We start from the raw sequence: 19,451 nt of genomic DNA, 5'->3' as shown, positions 1-19,451 counted from the left end.
GCATTAAAATACTAGAACAACCCCTGGCATGGTTTTGGCTTAAGCCAGCAAGCACTCATGTGAACAATTCACAGATAGAGTCTGTGACTTAGCCCAGGCCAAGCAGTCATTCCCAACAGGAATTGTGTGTGCAATCATCCTGTCTTGGAGGTCAACAGTTTAACATCACACCCCAGACCATCGCACTTTTATTTGTTCAGACAACAGGTCCTGGTATTGATTAGTTTGCTTATACAGATATTCTCAGGAGGTTTTATTCATATCACCAAACCCAAGATGATCAACCCTCCTAAGCTTCTCTTGATGGAATTCAGGGTAGGAAATGCAAAAGGGCAAAGATACCATCTCGGGAAGCTTCTCTCTTTTTGCTGAGTAGAGGAGTTGTCTACAAGAGTCTCTTAAGTCAAGTACAGAGTCAGCACAAGGTAAGAAGGTCATCTGAAGAGCATCGGTATGCAAAATTAAGAACAATGAAGTCATTACTGCAATGAGAACCAATGTGGGGAAACGTACTAAAAAAAGAAACAGTTATAGCTACTACAGGTTAGTAGCAATCATCCTGACCTTCACTGGAGTTTTCCAGAGTTTTTAATGGCTATTTCCTGAGTAACTAAAACCAGTCCATATTCCAAACTAGTAGTGAAAGAGCTGTCATTAGTATTTCCACTAAGCAGAAGTATTAGTGGACGTGCGTGTACATTTCGCTTCTATGTTTCCACTAGCTTAATGAAACAGATAAACATCCTCTAGTGGTCTGTTTATACGATCTGACTTCATCCAGTCTGACAAACAATATACCAGCACAGCCTGTCTTGTAAGCACTACGCTGATAAAAAGAGTACATCCCAGTAGAAAATAACAGACTTAGATATTTAGATTTAAAACTGAATTCTCCATTAGGGATCGACATGCTAACTTAACTTGCAGGCAGCACAGCCTAACAACCAAGAACTCGCCCAAATTCCAGACAGGTTTTGACAGTCCTCTCAGATCTCATTCCTCAGCTTTACTGCTCTAGAACCAAAGCTAGCTTACGCATGTTTGTGTGAGCTTATGGTGAAGATAGACCCTTATGTGGCTTAACAAAGCGTATTAGTCAAAACCTGCAGAGTAAGTTTCTTCCGAAATAAGTATTTCCTACAATCTCTGATAATTATTTTTTTTGTTTCATCATCCTTTTGCAGGACAAAAGAAAATACATCTTTAAAACATCAACCCTGGTAAGAGGCTACTCTGTGACCTAGACATTACACTACCTGTTGGCTTACCAACAGATTCCTAAGACTACTGCATCTGGAAAGTTTATTGGGCATCAGGCACAAACTAACTGTAGTTCTCAAAACTTGATAACTTTGCTGAAGTTATTGAAGGATACAGGAGTTATCAAACTGTCACCAACTGACTCAAGACAGCAACAGCTCAGTTTTCAGCTTGAAACATCTTTCAAAAATTACATCTGCCTTCAGTTTCCACACCTTCATGCAGCTGAAACACTATCATCTTGCAATGAGAATAGCAAGCTGGAATATGAACTGATTAGTCAATTTTTCTGGAAGTTAAATAGATTCTCTAAAAGCCAGAATTGCTGACTTAATTGAGTTACTCTGGATATGGTTAAAAGAAGTCTAATTTGGTTTCCAGCTGTGAGAGGACTACATTAACACAAAGGGTTAAAAGAACTATACACTTTCAAATTACTGAAGACACTAACATAATCTCTCCTATTCTTAATTTGTTTGTTCTTCGATTCTTCTCCAGTTTAACCCTTCTCTTTCCACTTTTATCTCATCCCAAGAAACAGCTACCTTATTTATGTCCATTTGACTGTCTCACAAAACCACAACTTCATAAGTTTTAAGTAACAATGCATTGTTTCTTAAGTCACATACTGATATATAAAAAGTACATCAAGGAGTTACACGTGGGATTGTTTTCTTTTCATTTTTGGGTGAAATTTGATGGAAATTCTACAAGCATTAAAATCTAAACATATCTTAACTATACTAACCACAATGTTTTACTCTTATTCTGTGACTTCCAGAGTAATTTGTTTTCTATCGAATATGGAATGACAGCTTTCACACACTAGTTAAATGTATTACTAAATTTCAGCAGGAATTTAAGGAGAGATTCAAACATTCCTTCCAGAAATGAATGTTAACTAAGGGCTACAAAAATTAAGTAGAAGGAAACAGCTTAAAATACCAGAAATACTAGATTGGCTACTACATTTTAGGATCATAAGTCATATTACAAGGAACCAAGTTGCTTGAGTAAATACTGGAGGAAAACAACATGCAACGGTTCTACTACAGCTTGCTCAGGATAACTCCCATTATCTGAAAAATGGACAATTTCTAAAAGGCCACTACAACGCTACCTATAAAAAACATGCAACTAAGAAGAAAGAAAAGACATTTCCACCTGGAACCCCAATCTAGACTTTCTAAAGAAACTGAAGTCCAGAACACAAACATCATACTGTGTCTTTCAAATCCATGGGTTGTGACATGTTAGTTGGTCAATTTAAAAAAAAAAAAAAAAAAAAAATCCCTTCATAAATAGTTAAATGCTTACCACTTTTTCAACATCTACTTCCTCTTCACTTGGGAAGTCAGAAGCACCATCCAGCATCTCATCAGCAGAATCATCAGTTTTTTCATCCTCTTCATCCTCATCATCATCTTCCTCTTCTTCCTCTTCCATATCATCAGCAGTTATATCAATAGTGGGCATGTAACCCTTTTTGTGATGCCTGGCTTCCTGTGCCCTCTGTTCTGGTGTCAGGATGTCACTTTTCTCAGATGTATCAGCTTTATTATCCACCTCGCTTTTATTTTCCAAAGCGGGTACAATGCTAGATATTTTGCTCCAAGAACTGTTGACATGTGTTACAATATCATGACCTGTTTTCATTTCTTCCTGAGAATCAAAAGCATCTCGTTCTTTGTTGTTACTGCCTTCCTGCCTAGCTATGTTTGCTTTGCCTTCCTCGGCATTGACTGTATGCTCTTCTCCTGAAGCATTATCCTGCTCTTTTGCAGAACTGATTTCAGACTTACTTCCTTTTTTCTCTCTTATGCATTCTGCTTCTGTAGAGTCCTTGTGCTCCTTCCTTCCCACATCTGGCTCCACGGCATCACCCTGGCATTCTTGTTTGTTCTGAGACAGTTCAGTCCCTCTCTGTTCCTTCTTGTTCTCCAGCTGTGCATCTTGCTCTTGTTGACTCTGTGACTGCCCAGAAATTGCTTTGTTGTCCTCCTTCATCTGTGTCTGTGCACCTCCTTCCTGCTCTTTTACTGGTTTCTCTTCCTGTTCAGCATGTATGTGTTCCTTCCCATGGTTCTGCAACTGTGCAGTCTCCTGATTCTCAAGACTCTGTGGATGTGCATTATCCAGATGAGCAACTAGAGACTGATCTGATGGCCCACGAACAGTTTCAGAGTTAGCTGAAACAGCCTCCGCTACAGTTTCCGAACTGACAGAATCCTCTTTCTCCTCAGAGGCCCCTTTTTCTTCCTCATCATTTGGTTTCTCACTGATGTACGAATGGTCAGATGATACGACATCTGCAGAAACATCATGCTGAGAAGAGCTATCATCACAAGAACTCTCTAGCACCTTTGAGTCCTTCTCCACCACCTCTAATGTAGCAGAATTTCTATCAGGTGTGATTGTGCCAGATGCTGACTCTTCAATGTTATTTGACTGGTTAACTGACAAGTCCTTTTCTCCTTGTTTCCTATCTGACACTGTGACCTCGGACTCTATAACTTCAATGTCATCTGAGTGTGAAGCCTTCTCATTCTCCTTTTGCTGAGCAGCACCCGAGTCCTCTTTCTTGCATATTTTCCTGTAATCCTTCTTCATCTGAAGAGATGCAAAATGGTGAAGAATGGAGTTTGGCACAGTCTTCTGTCCTGGCAGCTGAAGTAAAGCAAAACTGCCGGATTGTAAAGGTATGAGATTAGCAGTGGTAGCTGGCGGACCACCTGAGCTGCAGGTTATTTTAGACTCGGAGGCTGTTTGATTTGTCACGCTGCTAGCAGCAGGAGGAGAGATCCTCAGAGTCAGGGTGCCTGCCTGTGACACAAAACTTGTTACTGAAGGAAGAAGAGAAGATGCTTGAGTGGCTAGATTAGATGTAGGGGATAACTTGGGTACTGCAGTTTGTACAGCTGAATTTGTGGCAGGAGAAGTGGAGGACACAGAGGAAGTGGGAGACACAGGTGACTCAGGAGGCTTAGAAGGTGCAGGCAACCGGACGCCTACAACAGATCCTGTGAGGAAAACAAAACATCAACTAATACTTCCTCAAAGCCATTTTTTTCTTTTAGTTTTAGTATTTGATGCAGTACTAGAAGTAGCCAGCATTCTCAAGGATCACAATGTAATCAGGTCTTTGACCGCAAGTTCTCAGTGAAAGAGCTGGTACTGCACAGAGACATATAAACAGCTGTATTTTTATATGGAACACCCTAATAAAATACAGGAGGTGGCTATTCTAGAACTAACAGATTTAATGATAAGTTCTAGCATTAAGCTTTTTAGTCCAAAAGGCATTGCATTTAAAAGTCCTCCACATTTTACTTTTCTATTTATTTGTAAAACAGGAAAATGGGGATTTAAAAAAAAAAAAAAAATTAAAAATCCCCCCCCAAGACTTCCACATAGAAAAACTATGACAAGTTTACACAAGTATACCACAATCTTTTTCATCTTCATGAACTCTTCTGCAGTGTTTCAGAACCCCATAAAACAAGGAGGAAAAACACTACCACTAGCAACTAGTTTCTCTTGTACAGCAGAAGCCCCAAACCAGAAAGGAATTCAATGAACTTTTTCACTGATTCTTTACTACACTTCATGCTCAAAAACCTTAACTAAGGCACAGGATTATTTTCTCTCCACCCCAGCTTTGTCATCTACTATGCTTGCTCTGGCCTCTCTCTTTTCAACACCACTCTGCCTCCCTCTCCTCAAGATGCTGCTTTATAAAGGGAGAACAGAAAAAAATCCTACTGGAAAGTCAAACATGCATTTAAAGTACATTTTGTTTATAAACGTGTTTTATTTACAAATATGTACAACAGTATCCTCAACAAGCATCCTACCTATTTTCTGTCAGATACCTGCAATTTCTAACTCTTCCAACCCTGTCTTCAATGATATACTAGAGAAACAGCTGAAAATCACACTTATTTTTCTTCTCACGCTCTAAGGAGGAAAAAAACCCAGCAATTTTGTACTGTAGTATAACATTTGATCTGATTATCTGCTGTAAAAGCACTAACAAACCTGCAAACCAAACAAAAACAGAGCAGCACATCCAATGAGACACAAGTAAAAGCTCATTCTTTTTAAGAGAACCTCCAACAAGAGTTATTTTTTAATCGCCAGATCAACAGAATTTCTTTTAAGTTCTGACAGTAAAATGGACATGGCTCCATTGCCACACACACACAGGCCCTTTTATGCGCTGCAGAGAAGTCCCAAATTTTGGTGACTTAGCTATTAACTGCACTTTCTGTATTTTAAACACATGGTATTTAAGTTGCATTACATCTGAATATGTATTCGCTATGTTCTTCAACTACTCGCGCAGAACCAAATTAGACTCTGCTCAATTACTTCCAGAAGAGGAAAGGAGCATCACAGAGATTTATTACATTGTTCATTTCTGGGTAACGCACTGGTCAGTCAAGAAAGAAACGCTGGACTTTGTACCTGGATTGCGGAACATCACTGGCTGCACACTGGGCTGGGCACCTGCAGCTCGAAACTGATGCAGAGGGACAAGCTGAATTATCTGCCCATTAGGATGCCTGAACAGGTTCATACCACCAGGGCTCCTGAGAGGCTGAAGGACCATCCTCTGCCTCTGAGCCAGTTGTGTGTTGTTTAGTGGTCGCAAAGCAGGAGATGTCTGATGCACTGGAATCAGCAACAATCGAGGTCCCATGCGTTTTTCTGTTCCAGGAGACATCTTCTGGGGAGACTTATTTATAGCTTGTGGAGTAGCATCTTCTGAAACATTTTTGAAGTTATATAAAAATCAGCTTAAGAGAACAGCCTACAAATCAGGCATTACGCTTAATGAAAACAAACACAAATATTTTGGAAACAACTGGATCTCTCTACATTTGTTTGAAAGCATTTTTTTTTCTCTTTTTATTCACAGAACGCACATAAAACCAACCAGGCCAGAACAGTCTTTCTCATGCAGTTCCACCGACATTTCTCAACCATGACTCAGAAGACTTCCATGTTAATGATGAGAGAGTAATTCCATACCTACTTCTTGGACTCTATGACTGCTAGAATTGCATGGTGGGCATGGCAATAATTTTGCTATACATTTCTATGGGCCAAAACATGATGCGAGGCTTCCAGCTCATTTCATAGCAGTCACTGACCAGATAGCTACATTTTTTTTCCTCCTCTACTGGCTCAGGCTGGAATAAAACAAGCAGCTTAAGAGATTACATTTCTTATCCTATTTTGGAAAGAAGGGTGAGGCAAGTGAATCTATATTTAAATTGGGTTCTACAGTTGCAGACTGTATTCCAGCTACGAAGGAGGCAGAATGAAAAAAAGGAAGCGTTTGGAGCAATAGCCCAAAGCACTTAAGCCTTACCTCTTTTTGGATTCAGTGAAGGACTTGAATTAACTCCTGATAATATAATCGGAACAGAGCCAGCAGAGGAAGTTGGTGTGGTCACCACAGATGTAGCTGTTGCAGTTGTTGTTAGTACAATTGTAGAAGTGGATGTTGTGACAACAGGACAAGTAACAGTTGGTGTTGTTACTACAGTTTTAGGGAATGACGTGGTTGCTGCTGGTGCAACAATCCCTGTTGCTTTTGTTACGTTCACAGTGGCAGTAGGAGTGGTGGATGAGGGAGTAATAGAAGTGTTGATTCCAGGTGTTGCAGGAGCAGCTGTGACTGTAACTGCAGGAGGAGAGCAGGCAGGTTCATTAGCTCTTGTTTGGCTAGGAGTGGTCACAGTAGATGCTGCCACACTGGTACTTTCCACAGTAACTGGAGAAGTGGTGGTGGCTGTAGTGACCCCAGGAGAGACCGTGCATTGAGCTGGAGATGGCCTTGAGGGAACCACAGGAGCGACAACCATTATTGGTGTAGGCTTGATACTGAACTTCTGTGGCCCTGACAGAGGCTGGCGTGTGCTCACTCCAGGGATCTTCTGCTGCAGAGCTCCGGCTTTGTTCATCACAAACTGTGTGAACACACCACCAGGTGAGGGTCGGGCAGCTGCAAATAAAAACTTGCAGGTCAAAATTTTAATAGATTTCCTCTTTGCCTTTCATGAGGTGCTACAATTGTAATTTCACCATGAATCTGAGCCTCCATTTTCTTTGTACCTCGTAATTAAATTGAAACCTTTATGGCAGTCCTGAACATGCCTTACATATTAGAAGTATGTCTGCTTTATTCCGCTTCTATAGCTTTTTGTTGCATTTCTTCCTGGCCACACAAAAGAATCAGGTCTTAAGGGGTTGTTCTTTATCATGAAACTATGAACAGACAATTCTAATTATAGTACAGGAAAACAAACACCTAAGTGAAAGAATGGGCTCAAGCTATTTTCTAAACCTCAAATTCTTCCTGTAACAGCTTGTGTAATCTTTCTCTTTTCACTGCTTCTTGGTTTTCATACCCCTTCTACTGTATCCACACCTTACACAGCCACGAGGGAAGGGGGCGGGAGGGAGATAAGAGTTTGCCAGGTCCCCTTCTCATTGCAGTGACATTCGTGCAACTGAGGATTGGATGGGACAAATTTAACCAATGGGAACTAATCACTATTGGGAAGATCCTTTTCCTCATCCCTTGCTCTCCAAGGGATCAGAATACTGCATCTACATCACCCCAGATGCCTACGGATGAGTACAACAGCATTGAGACTACGGAGCAAGCCCAACTTAAGTATTGTAGTTATTTGTGCATATAGCATTTTTAACCCAGAATATGCCAGAACACTTAAATCATATATGCAACAACCACTTCACCCATCAATGAAATGCAGCCAGCTCTTTAATATTGCATAAACACACAAAACAAGAAGTTTTATTACAGGACAAGAAAAACAACACACCCATTTACATGGCAATGAAAATTTAGGCAGAAACAAAACAATCCATCAGAAATTAGCCAGGACACAGGTAACATCCTTTTCTCTTGCAAAGCTTCTTCAGATCTTTAATTAACATGTGGGAATACGTGGATGGGCACTAGAGATTTTCTTTTTTTTTTTTTTTTGTTTAAACTCATGCAAAATGTAACAGTTAAAGACAACTTCCTCTCTTGCTGGGGTAACCATTTCAGTACCAATTCAGACACACATACGACATGCTTCTTCTGATACTCTTTTTTTTTTTTTTTTTCCTTACTCAAAGTGCTGACTAAGTCCAACCCTGTTTAGCTTGTGAACTCCAATGAGACTACAGGCCGGTGTGGTTATTGGCGGCACACCTGTTGTTTCGCTAATCCAGATTTGGACCATCTTGTCTTTCACTGCTGCTTCACGCATCTTTGGTGGTCTCAAGAATTCCAATTATAAGTGCAACGTCATCAGAAAAACTAACAGCGAAGAACCACAGATTAGAGTGATCCTTTACTCATTTTACGTAAAATCCATGTTTGATGAAAAGCAATTAAAAAGCATAGTAAGGAAACTCTCAAAACAAAAATCCAAGCTTAACATTCAGCATGTCTCCATCCACTCTTCCTTGTCTCTTGAAAATATGTTCTAGCAGCATTAATAAAATAACTAATAGCCAACATCTGTAATCTTATTCTGAAGTCAAAATAAAACTTTCTGCTTTAAAGAGGTTATTTATTGCAGAGGCAGTTTAGGTAGGCAATGCAGCCCAAGGCAGCATGCAGTGTTGCACAGAAATCAACAGCAACGCTGTACACTCACTTTTTACTTCAGCTTCACGCAATGAAAACACAGTAATAAGTTCCAACCTACCTATCTGTCTCTGTGCTGGGACATGGGTTTTCAGAGTCGTCACAGTGGGGGTTGAAGTACTGCTGGTGGAAGATGTAGTTTTGGGAGTTGATGTTGTGGGCACCTGGACTGATGGTGTCCCAGAAGCAGCTGCTTTAGCATTGGATGCTACCTTGGAGATCACAGTACTGAGGGTTGAGATATCAAGTACTGTGGGTCGCAGCCTGCCTGTGATATAAGCTGCTAGCCGATTGGCGGGATGTAATGCCCCCATCTGTCCCAAAAGCAGTTTGGCCTGAGGATACCTTTTATCATTAACCTGAAAAAAGTGGAAAAGGGAAATTTTGTGAAAAGAATGCTAATTCACCACCTCTGGAGAGGTGTTTCATTCCATGGGACTTCCAAGTGTCCTTTTCAAAAAACCATTGCAATTCAGAATGGGAATTCCTAATTTCCTTACTGCTCAGGAGAACTTCAAACAACTGTTACACCTTTATAACACAGATTTTAGATGCTACTCAGACTCTCGCATAGAACCACAGAGTCCAAAGGAGCATGTGAAATCACTGAAATTAGATAAACTGAAGCTAGCCCTTATTTCTCCTGTTCCTTACTTATGCTACAGTCCTGAATAAAAACGGGTTCCCAAATTCAAGGACAATTTTGGACAAAATTCTCGAACCTAATTAACACCTAGCATTACAGAAGAAAGAATACTCATGTCATATACATTGGGACAAAACTCTAAAGAGATTGTAAAAGCCTCATCACCTTTTTCCTTATCCATACTGTCATTTGATACTGTAATTAAGGTATGATGAGCAGACTAACTTCAAATTTAGAGTTGTAGTGGTAACTGACTGCATGGGAGACAAGAAACAGAACATCTTTCTGACTGCCAGGCTTTATGCCTACTGGTCAATGGGAAGTTTTGGTATGTTGTGTTTTACTTTCAGGTTGTTTGATAATACCTTCTAAAAGCCAAATATATTTTAACACATTACTAAATAAGATCTTGACTCTTTTTATTGATCAACTTTTAATAAAAGTAAGACATCTCCCCCTACATTTTTTCTCTCCACTAACTTCTCTTTGTGAGGGTGCCATATCTGCAAAGTGTCATGAAAATAAATTTTACTCTTATTTTCTAATTCATATGCCTTCTCTGAAAGTGGTGTTACTATAACCACAAATACCTTTGATGGAAAAAGGTCTTCATCCTAGCCCTACAGTTCCTACCACCAATTCATAATACCAAGTTGGCAGCATGAATCTGCAGGGAAAGGACTCACTTGGAACTTAGGATTATGAAGTCTCTTGATGAACAACATATATTCTGCAAAGAGGACGCAGGCTATTAGTGAAAATTAACAGTAAGCTGTAGCAAAAAGCAATTTAATGTTTACAGTTTCATTTTAAAGTTTTGTCCCAGTGTACACTTTCTCAGAAAATATCTTTTCCTGGCCTCTAACAGCCATTCATTTAGAAGTATTATCTGTCAAATGCATCTGCAGGAAGTTTTCCAAAGCACCAAAAAGATCTTGAGAGAGATTCTGTACTTCGGCCACCAAGACCCAAATGGCCAAAAGGACAAGCTAAACCATCAGATTTCAGACTTCCAATCAGATTTCCTGTTATTGAGTCAATCTTGAAAGGGACAAGCTTATGGAGGGGCAGGAATGCCACCAGATACTAAGAATCCTTGTCTGTTCAGGCAAAAGACTAGGCAGACAAATTAAAGAGTGTTCCCCCCTTCAAGGAGTTCTGGGATACTGGATGAAATTGAATCTAATCTCCACAGTAAAGGCAGAGGGACCCACCTGAATCAAGCCTGAGGGGCTCATATTAGCTTTGCGTTTGTAGACGACCAGCTTTCCCGCAGGAGAAACCCCTGCATAAAAAGGCAAGCCTTTGCCCCCATGCAACTTCTCACGCAGTTTGTCCAACGTGTCTGCCCGCAAGAACTTTAGATTTTCTGCGTTTTTGCGTGACAGCACGCCGCTATCAGGAGTCTCCAAGACAGGTATCTCGGGCTTCTCGTCCTTGTCCTGGTAGGACGGCACTGAAATTTTCACTCTGGAGGAGTAGACAGGAGGGTGGTTCTCATCCTGGGCCTTGTGTTCCGAAGCCAATTCAATAATGAAGCTACCCGCTTTGAGGCACTGTGGCGCGTTACTGTTGAAACGTTGTGATAAGATGGTCAAGATCTTATTGTGATCTTCCTCCCAGTTGCAGTCAGAGATAATCTCGATAAGTTTGGTTGGTCCACCTGGAGTGGTGTGATGAACATAGGAGGTGGAGGAAGAGTCCCCCTCACTACGGGAAGACCACCAGCTTTTCTCTGAGAAAGAATTGAAATAGGTTTCTGCAATACTATGGCATTTTAATCACCTGGATATTCAAACAGTTTTATTCTGCCCACACCTCCACCCTTGTCTCAGCTGCAGGGCAACAACAAGTAAAAGAACTGTTCAAAGCATCACTTCCCCTTGCAGAGGTTCACAGGCAAGCAAAAACTCACTGCAAAACTAACGTAACTATTTCTCACAGTTCATTCCCTGCAGCCGTATCATCTCAGGTTGTATCCCATTGCATCACAAGCTAAACAAAGCTGGGTTGTTTCGGTACATGGATGAAAGATCGCCAAGCAACACCAACATGCAGTAGAAAGCATCGCTGGTTATTCAAGAGATGGCACTTTTCTCTTGGAGTCAGAAAAGGACCAGTGTCCTATAATGGCAGGGGGGCAAACGTGCTGCTAGCAGAACTGTCTTTTGCAGAAGATGTATAACAGAAGCATGACCTTTTGTTGTCATTAGAGATCCAACGTCACTTTTTGCAAAACTGTAAGGATGTTGAGCCCTGTGTCCTGGCCGTTTTAATTTCGCCTACCAATTCACCAGCATTTTCAACTAGTTGTATTATTTTTCCATTCCCATCCTTAAATGTAGAGTGCGCTGTTGTATATATTAAACAGTGAAAAAATTCAACTCAAAAAGGTAGCTATATTTCATTAGTGGATGACACAATGCCTCTAGTATATGTCTCATTTTAAAGTTCGTAACGTGATTTGGGCCACTTCAGACTGAAGGAGAACACAGATGTCTAGCTTACTTCTTTATGAAATAGAAACTCAAACCCAGTGTATATATAACGTAGCAAAACTTCGATCCAACCTTTCAACTTGAACTAAGAGAATTCAACATCAAACAATTCCAAATAAAGTACAGGCGCATCCTTGTCCCATGTGGTTCTAAGTGGAGAACATGAGTATCCCATCCTCACAGTACCACTTGGATATTTATTAATTCTTCAGTAACTACAAAGTAATAGTAAGGAAAAAAAGAGGGGAAAAAAAAACCCAGACAAACCATGTACAGTGATCTCCACTCCTTCCCAAGTTATCTAATTATCACTCTTGAAGACAAGTCTGCTGTGCAGTATTACCTTTTATTGCTAAACAAGCTACTGTAATACTGGTCGTTTTAATCTTAGAGCAACAGCCAGCACTGGATATTTAGCCTGCTGTATCTCCCACGTGACACACACACACTCAACTGCTTAAGAAAACAGGAAACTGTAAGCACATCATAAGATTTTTATTGACAACAGTAATAACTCCCCCAGCACGTGGACTTTTGTTCCATCAATAGCTGCAACTTTTAAAAAAAATAAAGCCAACAGGAAAAAAAAAAAAAAACACACAAAAACGTGGAACTACCAAGAGGTCCAATTATATTCAAGACTCAGCTCTTACCTCCTGATTTATCAGTGTCTTTGTCTATCTCACAGGTTGCTTTCTCAGGAGACTGAAGCTCTGGTTCATGCTCCTGTGGGAGGAGAGAAATGCAAGAAAAATATTCATCCTGTATCTCTCTCTTCCACGCTAAAAATCACATCACAAAATAAACTAGTTCATCATACTGTCACCTTGAATCATAAATCATATGCTAACTTTGACAATGTCACAATTTTCATCTTATAACAGCTCTTTTAACAATGAACATTTAACCCTTACATGATAACACACTTAGCAGCCAGGAATTTCCACAGACAAGATGATTTCTATCATAGTAACAAGATAAGTCTACCAGCATTGCTAGGTGACTTAGGCTCCAAGCTCCACAGCCCTATCACCATCAAGTCAAGCCCTTGCGGCACATAGGAGTTTCTGGGGAAAAAATTACTTCAACATTTTCAATATATCTGCCTGTTCATGATACGTGCTAGTTACAATGTGACTTCTTACCTTTATACTAGAACTCTGTGAATCACTTTTATCTTTTTGTTGCTTTTTCTCCTCTCTCCTGCGTTCATATGCTCGGACCCTTGCACAAGTCATCATACTTTCAAAGTACAAGTAGACAGGATCCTTGTCCTCCTCTCGAATCTACAAAATAAAAAAGAGAGAAGAAAACCTCTCCATTCTAGATGCACATTAGATTCATGAAATAGTTTTACACTTCAACATTAATGCTTCAATAGGAAGTGTCAAAAGAAAGGTCTAGCATTTAAAGCTGAATCTGCTCTCTTAGTATCACATGGCGCAGTCTACATCTTGCTTCCAAATTACATATTCAGGGATGGGCGAGGGGGGTGTGTGCTGTGTGGAACAGAACACCAACACCACCCCCGAAAACCCAAACCCGTTCAGATACTCTTCTAATTGGGGAAATGAGTCCTAAGTGTCATGCACTGTTTAACATTATATGGTATACATTAAACAGCAACTCTGGTATGTTTATTCTTCAGACTTAACTAGACTCAACTCTACCACTGTTCTGCCTCTACTACTGTTGTTGCTTTTGTTAGATACTAAGGTGAGGGGAGAGGCAAACGCAGATTCTTGCAACATTGGCAGTGAAACCTCAAAACAAGAACAGAAAGAGACTCCAGAACTACACTGAACACTGTGTGTCTGTATCCCAATTGTTTTTGCAAGTAATTCATTAATCAGAGAAGCTACATTATGCAGCTAGTAACTTACACAAACATTACAGGACCAGCAATCATTTTGCCCAAAATAGCATATATTATTGCATCTTTTTAAATGAGGCTATTAATGAATCATAATCGCCTTTCACCATCTGTATATTGCTACAGTAAATTCTCAACAGAAGACAGATACAGTTAAAGATTTACACACAGTCAATTCATCCTAACTTATCAACATACCTATGGGCTGTCAGTCTTAAGCTTTCACCTGGAATTTGATCCAAAATGGCCTAGCACAGAAGCTTTTGGCAGTGTTTGTTTTAATTCTCAATACAAAGAAAAACAAACGCATCTCTTTTCCTTTCTTACCACTGGATTGGGTTTAGGTGTATACACTCTGCCTGGTTTCATTCCACTGGAAGATCTATGCCTACTAGAAAGCAAGACTTCTGGGTTGGGCAGTACCGCAGATTTAACTGGTTCAATAACAGATGGTGTTGGGACATAAATCGGCTCTGGATCTATTTCACCTTCTACTTTGACCCACAACGGACAATTCCTAATAGGCTGTTCTGGCTCCGAGTCACAGATAGCTGAAAAAAAGAGGGGGGGGGGGGAACAACAACTTACTTATAAATGAAGCACCATCTAACACAGCAGTAACAGACATTTTTGGCTGAGCCTGAGGCCTAGCCACGCAGCAATCACCAGTTCATATTGTCAGAAAATACTACTGGTTGTTTTTCTTGTCTCAAATTCTAGCCAAAAGTGATTTGTCCACAAGAAAGAAAAAATGAAAATAAAAACGATTCTACACTAACCATTGTTTCTCAGTTGTACTGTGACAGCAGATACAGAGAAACGCTGAAGAATTAGTGATCTTCATTGATGCTGTATACTTAAAAATTATAAACACCTCCAAAAAACCAGACTTTATACCACAGCTCTGTGGAAGAATTCCTTTATTCCAGTGGAACACCAGATAACACTATGTTCATTTTTAGCTATTGCCATAATAGTTCATATTGTTTATATTCGTAGTTTATATAATATTGCCATAATTCTTTACTAGCAAGAAAGTGAAAGTGTAAATTCATGGTCAATTTCTACCAATTTGCTTTTCTGAGCATACCTTAGTCCAGATCTGAAACTACTGTAAATCACTATATTTCCACTGAAGTCAATGAACTATGCAGCCATATACAGCAACTGAAAATACAGCTCTAGATACTCACTTGAATAAGAGGGAAAGAAAACAGCACTATGACAGTGAAGATTACCAACAGTGACAGCAGTAATTATCTCATGTCCTTAGTCTTTAAAGATATTTGGAGAGTTGAGCAGGAGTTTAAACTATCAAAAAGAAACTCCAGCTATTTGATCACAATAAACAGCTAAGTAATGCCCAAAATGCTGATCAGATAAGAGTCAGAAAAAAGGGAAAAGGTGTTATTTCCTGCCAGTCAGCTATATGAAAGCAGATATTGCAGACATCCCTTGGAATCCACTCCCAATTTCTGGACTTAGAAATGGCATCACTACTGCGTCCTAATAAAAATGCCCAGCAAGATAGGTGGTTTCTGCAAAGCTGCAAGTAATCACTTTTGCCCAGCAATACTCACTGTATTCCACCCTTTTTCTCTTCTTCTTATCTTTCTGCTTCAGCTCATCTTCCTCCCCATCACCCTCTTCTTCCACATCTTCATCCTCTTGCTGATCTTCTTGTGTTCCATAGAACACAAGATTTCCACGTACAGCCTTTTTCATTATTTTCTTATGTTTTGATCCTCCCTTCACCAGCAACACTCTTCTCTTCAAGCAAGTACAACCAAACATACAGTCTGGTCTGCGGCAGTGGGTAGGCTGACGTTTCTCCAGTGCTAGACTAGCACATATGCAACCCAGTCGACAGAAATCATTATTGCAAGGAGGTGCTCGTCGTCTTATTATTTTGTGGATAGGTTTGTTTTTGAGAGAAGCCTAAAAAAAGTTTTGAATAAGTATACACTTCAAATTTTAGGAAGAAGAAATTTTAGTAAGATTAAATCAAGCATATGCAAAATTGCTACTCTAAGTTCATTTAGAATAACCCCTCCAACTACACTGTTTACATATGAAAATTTGTCATCTACACTGGCGGGGGGGGGGGACGGGGGGACGGACACCAAAACCAAACAAACAGAACAGAAGAGAGTTTGCATTTGAAGACTTCTGCGAGGCAATTTGAGACAGCTAAACCATCTTGGTAATAAGTAGGATGTGAAGAAAGCAGAAGATGTTATTATGTGACAACCAAGTTACATGACCAGAATTTTTTTTTCCAGTTAGTTCAACTGGGAAAAAAAAAAAAAGTCACAAATAGTAAGGAAATGCAGTTGCTGAATAGCAATTGTATTAACCAGAATTTTTAATGGTGAAAATTTGAGATAACTCAATTATTAATGATTCATATCAACACGCTATTATCACAAATAGTTTTTTCACATACTGCTAAGTCAGTACTTCTCAACTTTCACTGCAAAGACTATGCCACAAAGGAACATCATGCTTTGTCATGCTCCTTAGCAGCTTTAGTCTTATTTTCTGCATCTATATGCAACATCAGTAAGTGCACGGATTGCGAAAAGCAACAGTACAGAAAGGAAACTATTACAGATCTACCTGAGCTGTAAGCAGGGTTGCCAGAGAGATGTCTGCTCGTTCTTCTGTAATATAGGTCCGTGGTTTGCCATCCCAGAGAGCACAGTCTTCCAAGTCCATTAACTTCACTTGAGATTTAGACAAACCTGGTGGACGAGCTGCTTGTTGCTGTTGTGGTGCTTGGCGCAAACTAATCTGTTTTGGAAGTATGTTTTCATCCAGAGCTGGCACCATGAAACTATCTGCTTGGTTAGTCAAACTGCTATTTGAGACAGACTTAGCAGCCTTTTCCCCTGATGCTGAAGAGTTCTGTTTCTGCTTTGCAGAAAAAGGTGAAGGCAGTATAGGCTTGTAAGATGATTTTACTCTACTGTTTGTAGACGTCTGTCTGTTTTGAGTCTTTGTCTTCCTAGAGGTAGATGACAGAGGAACAGGCTTGAACGTATAAGATGTTGATGGAATTATGGTGGACTGCTTCTTTAAAACACTGTCGAGTGTTCGCACATAGCTAGTGCTTTTAGTGGGAAGCTGATACACCACAGGAGAAGTGGGAGTGCTAGAAGAGAATCCCATACTCGTTTCCATCAACTTCCCTTCATTTTCCAGGTACTCATCCAGCTTGTCACTACAGAATGCTGAGCGGTTCTTCAAGGAACCTTCTGAACTGCCACCTTAACAAATAAAGAGCACTTTAACTAGCTCCTGGGAAAACATACTGACAAATCTTATAATAATTAAACGATATAGAAGACGTAAATAACTCTCTAAAAACATATATACAATTCCTTTAGAAGGGTACAACACAGGCACGCCAAATATAATCCACTCTGAAAAACAACCAGCTGTCTGAACAACTGTTTTTGTGGAGATTTTACATGTGTATTTGTCCACAAAACCAGTAAGCCTTCAACAGGCAGTGCTTCTATGCAACTTACTTTGTTTGTTCTAGCCTACCTGGTACACCACAACACATCTGGAATACCCCAACACAACACTGTATGAAAATACAGCAAGTATAACATAAACATTTAATCTAAATACAAAGTAAAAATTGGCAAATTGCCAAATATCCATTTCTCCCTGAGGCAGGGCAAAGTAATGAAATATGTAAGGAATATCTATTCTAACTGGAGTTAAACATACACCAATATAAAGGAAAACTAGTCTAGTTCATTAAGGTCCCTGGGGCAACAGATTTCTGAAATTACCACAGTTCCAAGTAAACCCAAAATTGATGAACAAACCCAAAACTATTACAGCTTTGATCTTCACTCAAGCCTTCTGTGTAAAACAGAATACACCTATTTTTATCTTACTCGGAGTTTCTCTCTTCCCTCATAAACCTCCATTCTGATCATGGAAGTAGTACCAAAAAATTCTTTATTCATGACAGTTTCAATATAAAAAAAATCTCATTAAGACATACACAATTATCAAATTGCAGGATCTACGGAAGGTCAAGAAAAAGGCCACGTGTTGGAAATATGTGCACTGATCTCTCTCTCTCTCTCACCTTCATTTCTAGAAGCACCATGAAGCTTCCCTCGCCAGCCTTTGATTTTTGTGAAATCATTTGTCTTTCCTGTCCTGGAAACAAAAGGAAATCCAGTATCTGGAAAAGAAGAAAGCTAGCCTCAGTTTATGAACGAAGCTTGATTGTATCAATGTCCTAGGAAACTCTGCTTATTCCTTTTCAGGGATAGATGAACAGTAGTAAATCAAAAGGCTGAATAAAGAGATTTGATTTTTACTTTTTTTTTTTTTTTTAATTAATAGAATATTTAACAAAGCCAAGCTTCCTGTAGAGTTCTGCTGTATAGCCATGCATCTGCTATCCCATACAAAACATGTCTTCTCCTGTATTTTCAGTTTTAGTCTCCTTAGCAATGGTGTGAGCAGTTGATTCCAAAACTCAAAATGGGCAAATCAGCAAGTTAGCAGGGTAAAATGGAACAGGCAGGTTTTGAGCTGATACTACAATTTCTCTCACCGGGAAATGTAATTTGAGTTTCTCCCCTCAATTTAGCCAATGACTTTTATAAGATCTGTAGAAACTTCATTCAACGTTCGCTGTTCTGTCAAATTCAGCTGAGTATCAATTAGGAGTAGAGACAGGGAATAATCACAAAAGACAGTATCAGCTCTGGGAGCTAAGCTGGAATGTAAAAATACTAACAAGAATCTTTTTGGCTGTTTTACATATTGCTAAGCTAGACATAACTGCATTTGACACTGAGATGACTGAGGTCTTCTGAATTGAATCTGCCTCTTTTTCAGTGTAAACAAAGCTGAGATACATGTGTCTCTTTACCAGCTTACAAAAGCAGCAGATTAAGAAAGACAGAGGAATCAGAATATTGAAGTAGGAGAAGGAGGTTAAGTAGGAGAAAGATAAGCACGCCTATACTTTGTCCAACCAGTTTATTATTAAAAACAGTATCTACCAACAGTATTAGAATCATAGTCACATTATAACGAGAAACACACTTGTTTGGATACTAAAGTTTTTAAAAAGCACAACTGGTCAGCACTTTCGTAATAAATAATTACCATGAAGTTATAGATTAGCCCCCAAGTAGCACCTCAAGCTCCTCTTCTGGAAAGTTCTGATTCTCAGCTTTGTGAAAGACAACTTTTTTTTGTTTTGCATGTGAGCAACGTTAGAGAAATGTAGATTGCTTAGGCTTTTTCTGAGCCATTTGAGAGTAGTTAACATGTATATTTACATTTAGAAAAATCCAGCTCCAATAGACAAAACATGCCTATATAAATTAAGCCAGACAGATACTATTACTGGATCACAACCACCACAAAAATGAAGGCTAAAGACAATCTGGCCAGAATTACTCAGGACTCCTTGGCCAGTAACTGCATCATTGCATTTAAGGAAGTTCTCACATT

The 19,451-nt window shown here is 39.6% G+C and overlaps 1 protein-coding gene across 11 annotated transcripts in view; it reads right to left on the bottom strand.

Moving 5' to 3' along the window:
• Positions 1 to 19,451, bottom strand: part of MGA (MAX dimerization protein MGA) — a 64,818-nt gene that overhangs the window by 19,747 nt on the left and 25,620 nt on the right. For 9 of the 11 annotated variants that reach the window (XM_087746280.1, XM_087746270.1, XM_087746274.1 and 6 more), the window contains exons 7-17: positions 18,064 to 18,162; positions 16,572 to 17,221; positions 15,533 to 15,890; positions 14,280 to 14,503; positions 13,225 to 13,365; positions 12,733 to 12,805; positions 10,796 to 11,316; positions 8,997 to 9,294; positions 6,638 to 7,273; positions 5,728 to 6,027; positions 2,578 to 4,280 (exon numbers count right to left, since the gene is read on the bottom strand). In XM_087746280.1, coding sequence (XP_087602406.1) covers positions 2,578 to 4,280; positions 5,728 to 6,027; positions 6,638 to 7,273; positions 8,997 to 9,294; positions 10,796 to 11,316; positions 12,733 to 12,805; positions 13,225 to 13,365; positions 14,280 to 14,503; positions 15,533 to 15,890; positions 16,572 to 17,221; positions 18,064 to 18,162 — 5,003 coding nt within the window. The remainder of the gene's footprint in view (positions 1 to 2,577; positions 4,281 to 5,727; positions 6,028 to 6,637; positions 7,274 to 8,996; positions 9,295 to 10,795; positions 11,317 to 12,732; positions 12,806 to 13,224; positions 13,366 to 14,279; positions 14,504 to 15,532; positions 15,891 to 16,571; positions 17,222 to 18,063; positions 18,163 to 19,451) is intronic. The other 2 variants (XM_087746273.1, XM_087746277.1) reach the window with 2 other exon arrangements.

This window comes from Nipponia nippon, unplaced genomic scaffold, assembly GCF_047370975.1.
Source record: "Nipponia nippon isolate SJK-2023a ecotype South Korea unplaced genomic scaffold, ASM4737097v1 scaffold_10, whole genome shotgun sequence".
Classification (NCBI taxonomy): Eukaryota; Metazoa; Chordata; class Aves; order Pelecaniformes; family Threskiornithidae; genus Nipponia; species Nipponia nippon.
The sequence above is the reverse complement of the archived record's forward strand: the minus strand, read 5'-3'. Positions and strand labels throughout refer to the sequence as shown.